At 51.3% G+C, this 4,628-nt stretch overlaps 1 protein-coding gene across 2 annotated transcripts in view; it reads left to right on the top strand.

The window, feature by feature from the left end:
• The first annotated feature begins 2,982 nt into the window (after window positions 1-2,982).
• DYNC1LI1 (dynein cytoplasmic 1 light intermediate chain 1) overlaps window positions 2,983-4,628 on the top strand; it is a 57,635-nt gene continuing 55,989 nt past the window's right edge. The window contains exons 1-2 of one of the 2 annotated variants that reach the window (XM_007464919.1): window positions 2,983-3,215; window positions 3,409-3,482. In XM_007464919.1, the coding sequence (XP_007464981.1) occupies window positions 3,070-3,215; window positions 3,409-3,482 (220 nt within the window). In that variant the 5' untranslated portion in view covers window positions 2,983-3,069. The remainder of the gene's footprint in view (window positions 3,216-3,408; window positions 3,483-4,628) is intronic. The other variant, XM_007464918.1, reaches the window with a different exon arrangement.

The following is a 4,628-nucleotide window of genomic DNA, read 5'->3' as shown; positions in this document are numbered from 1 at the left end:
GAGGGGTAGTGGGGGCCAGATTCTGTAGAGCCTTGTGGGTCATTGTAAGGACTTTGGCGTTTACTCTGATTGAAATGAGGAGTGACTGTGGGGTTTGGGGGGGGGGGGGGGGGGTGGTGACGCTGGCTTACGGGATCTTAGATCTCCAGCTAGGGATTGAACCCAGGCCTCGGCAGTGAAAGCACCAAGTCCTAAACACTGGACCACCAGTGAACTCCCTTCTGGTCCACCAGGGAACTCCTTTTTAAAGGATCTCTCCAGCTATCATGTTGAAGAGCCTTTTTTTTTTTTTTTTTGTGGTATGCGGGCCTCTCACTGTTGCGGCCTCTCCCGTTGCGGAGCACAGGCTCCGGACGCGCAGGCTCAGCGGCCATGGCTCACGGGCCCAGACGCTCCGCGGCACGTGGGATCCTCCCAGACCGGGGCACGAACCCGTGTCCCCTGCATCGGCAGGCGGACTCTCAACCACTGCGCCACCAGGGAAGCCCTGAAGAGCCTTTTACAGCAATTCAGGCAAGAGATGATAGCTCAAAGTGGTATCAGAGAATGAGCGATAAGAAGTTGGATTGTGGGTATATTTTGAAGGTAGAGACTCCAGGATTCCTAATGGACTCAGTTGTGGAGTGTGAAAGGAATGGAGGAGTCAAGAATAGCTCAGGCAACAAGGAGCTGCTACCTAGTGGAGAAGGTGATGGGTGAAGCGGGATTTGAGGGGAGAGGTCAGCAGCTCAATGTGGAGCATGTTGAGTTTGAAACGTGCTGTTAGACATCCAAGTGGAGATGTGGAAGAAGCAGTTGGGGGCCTTCCCTGGTGGCCCAGTGGTTAAGAATCCGCCTGCCAGTGCAGGGGACATGGATTTGATCCCCGGTCTGGGAAGATCCCACATGCCGTGGAGCAACCGCAGAGCAACTAAGCCCATGCGCCACAACTACTGAGCCCGCGTGCCACAACTACTGAAGCCTGCGCACCTAGAGCCTGTGCTTCGCAACAAGAGAAGCCACCACAATGAGAAGCCCACGCGGCGCAACAAAGAGTGGCCCCAGCTCAACGAAGAGTAACTAGAGAAAGCCCGTGTACAGCAACGAAGACCCAACGCAGCCAAAAAGTAAAAAAAAAAAAAAAGCAGTTGGATGTATTAATCTGGAGTTCTAGATGGAGCTCTGGGCTGCAGAGAGAAACCTGGGAGTTTTTATCATACAGATGGAATTTAAAGCAACAAGACTGCATGAGATCACCAAAGGAGTGAGTATAGATAAGAGGAACAAAGGCTGAGCCCAGGAGTCCTGTAACATTAAGTGGTCGGGAAAATGAGGAAATGGTGGAGGAGACTGAGCTAGTGAGGCAGGAAAAAAAACCAAGAGAACATTGTGACCCGGAAGCTATGTGAAGGATATTTAGAAGGGGTGATCAGCTGTACCATATGCTGCTGAAAGGTCAAGAAAGATGAGGAAGGTGAATTTACCATTGGATTTAGCAACAAGGAGATCATTGATAAGAATAATAAGAGCAGTTTCTGTGGAGTCATGGGGTAAAAGTCTGATTGAAGTGGGTTCTAAGGGCAAAGGGGAAGAGGAATCGAAGACAGCATATAAAGACAAATATTTTAAAGAGTTTTGCTGTAAAAGGGAGGAAAGAAATACAGCAGTAGCTGGTGAAGGAGCAGGGTTAAGAGAAAATGATCCAGTTGAAATCAATAAATGATTATATAGAGAAAGAGGGGGGGAGAATTGTTGGAGCAATGTCCTTGAGTGGAGAGGAAATCTACTGCACAAGTGGAGAGATTGCTTTAGTGTAAGGGTATGGATTATTTGTCTATGATAATTGGCAGGATAATTATTATGACAGTGCAGGCACTGGAAAGGGGTATATGTGTTAGTGGAAATCTGTGGAAGTTCTAAAAGTCTCCAAGTAGGGAAAAAAAAAAAAAAGAACACGTAACAAAGGATTAGGAGTCAGAATGACTTTGGATTTCTCAGGAACAACACTAAAATCTAGCAGACAAGGGGTCAAGGCCTTGAAAAACCTAAGGGAAGGTAATTTGCCACTTAAGAATTCTACACCCAGGCAAACTATCACTGATTGCCCTCTGGCTTCTGGTAGGGTTGCAAATGTGAGACACTGGCAGGATACCGCAGGGCAGAAAGAGCGGTAACTGCTGTATTCCTTTACTCAAAGCCACGGATCTTGCTGATGGACGCTATTCCTATAGCTAAGAGCGGTTACTGCTGTGTTCCTTTACTCAAAGCCACAGATCTTGCTGATCAACGCTTTTCCTATAGCTGCAGCTCTCTGGATTCTAGCAAACATCCCTTCCTTTTTCCCCTTCAGCCCGAAATCTTCCTGCTGTTGCTAGCCGCATCTCTTCGGATCAGTCACACCTTTGTAAATAGTTCCTTCATTAAGCTTTCATCTGGGCCTTGATTGAATACACAGGTCTCCAAAAATGTAGCCATACACTTTTTTCTCATAAAACTAATGGAGAAAGTTCTCCACTAAGATAAGAAAGAAGACGACACAGGAATGAGGCAAAGAGAATCTGCAGAACAATGGTGAAAGGAGATTCCAGGATGAAATTAGGGATCTCTTTTGTATTACGTACAAAGAACAACCAATTCCAATTGCAGCAGGCGGGACGGCAATGACAGTGCAGGAATTCCACACCCGCTGCGGGGTTTGTGGACCCGACTGAAGAGTGGGAGGGAGCACTGTTCACCTGACACACCCCAGCGCGCCCAGCTGCAGCCTAGGGCTGCGGAGGGGGTGGCCAGAAGCGCTTCAGCCCGCTGAGCTCGGGAAGACAAGGGCTGCAGGACGGCGGCCCGCCGGGCCACCTGCGCACGCGCGTTCCCCCCCCCCACCGCCGGCCGGTGGCCTGCTGCGCACGCGCAGCTCGCCATCTCTCGCTCTGTCAGTCCCTGCAGTGCCTGGGCCCCACCCCCGCAGGCCCCGCCCCGCTGCCGTGCGCCGAACCCTGCATATCCGGGTTCTCGCCTCCGCCTCCGCCGCCGCCGCCTCCGCCTGCGCCTGGCTCATTCAGCTTTGCTGGGACCGGTGTGTTCCCGACTAAGATGGCGGCTGTGGGGCGAGTCGGCTCTTTCGGTTCCTCTCCGGCGGGATTAACCTCGACTTACACGGGCGGTCCCTTGGCCAACGAGCTAACCTCGGGCAACGGCGGCGCCGCGGCAGGGGACGAAGAGGACGGGCAGAACCTTTGGTAAGGACCGCACCCTTCCCCGGTCCCTGCCGGCACCCCCGGGCCGGGGACGCCCCGGGGTCGCGTGCCCGCCGGAGCTCGGCGCCCTGCCCAGGCCGCCGCGTTCTCGGCCGCCCCCGCCCGGGCGCGCGAGGCTGGTGCCGTTTCTCCCGCGCGGGGCTCCAGCCTGAGCGTGCGCCTTGTTCCCCGCCAGGTCCTGCATCCTCAGCGAGGTCTCCACCCGCTCGCGCTCCAAGCTCCCCGCGGGGAAGAACGTGCTGCTGCTGGGTAAGTGCCCCCACCTGCTCCGCCCTGCGCGGCCCCCCAGCGTGGCCTGGGTCTGGGTCCGCCCGCCACTCTCTGGCTCGCTTTGTGCGGACAGCCGGGGCTGCCTCCGCCCCGCCGCCCGACCTGTGGCTGACAGCTGGGGGAGAAGGAGAACAGGGACCCCTGCCCCGGGACCTGCAGGGACCCGCCCTCCCCGGAAAGTTTCTCCTCTCCTGGGTGTGTGGGGTTGGCCCCGACAGCTTCCTTCGGGAAGGACAATGCGATAGCCCATCTGAGAGATTCTAGTGGCTTGGGGTTTACCTGGAATATAAGGACGTTTTTTCTTTCATGACAAAAATTGGTAGCAGGAGGCTCTTCGCGACAGCTCCAGTGCAAATGGCATGCCATCAATATTTAATAGCCGGCTCTTTGTATAATTTACAGAAGCTAGAAATGAGGCCTGGTGTAGTCGTGATAAATGTAATTATTTGATTCAGCTTTTACGGGTACAGTGGGCTCGTGTTGCAGCTGTCTTTTTCACTGTCAGTTATAATTCTGAAATTTGTAAAGTGCAGTAAACGTTTACCTTTCTCGTTCAGTCCCTTCGGCCTGATGGGTGTAATAATGAGAAATGGTCTGTCTCAAATCTCCTGATCTATATTCCCTCTGCTCTCTGGAAGTTATGTATTTTGTTTCTTTACTGACTCTGGGGGTGGACGTGGAGAACAATTCACAGGTTCACATTTTTGCAGGCTTAGCTCCAAAGTAACTTAGAGATTTCTTTCATATTCTTTAGATGTGAAAATTTGAAGTTTGGCTTATAGGATGCTCGTTGAATTTTAAAACTTTGGTTTTGGTGTCTCAAGACTTTTTAATGTTCATTTAAAAACAGGAAGGAAAACAAAGAAGTCAAATGATACTTGTCAGGTCCGCTTTTAATGGGAATGTTTAGATAGAAACACATTATTTTTCATGAACTCTTGACAGTCTACTTTTGGTTTTGGTGTCTCAAGACTTTTTAATGTTCATTTAAAAACAGGAAGGAAAACAAAGAAGTCAAATGATACTTGTCAGGTCCGCTTTTAATGGGAATGTTTAGATAGAAACACATTATTTTTCATGAACTCTTGACAGTCTACAGTATATGATTCTTGGCGAAAGTTACTG

Source organism: Lipotes vexillifer, unplaced genomic scaffold (assembly GCF_000442215.2).
Source record: "Lipotes vexillifer unplaced genomic scaffold, Lipotes_vexillifer_v1.1 scaffold1934, whole genome shotgun sequence".
In the NCBI taxonomy this organism is placed as follows: Eukaryota; Metazoa; Chordata; class Mammalia; order Artiodactyla; family Lipotidae; genus Lipotes; species Lipotes vexillifer.
The sequence above is the reverse complement of the archived record's forward strand: the minus strand, read 5'-3'. Positions and strand labels throughout refer to the sequence as shown.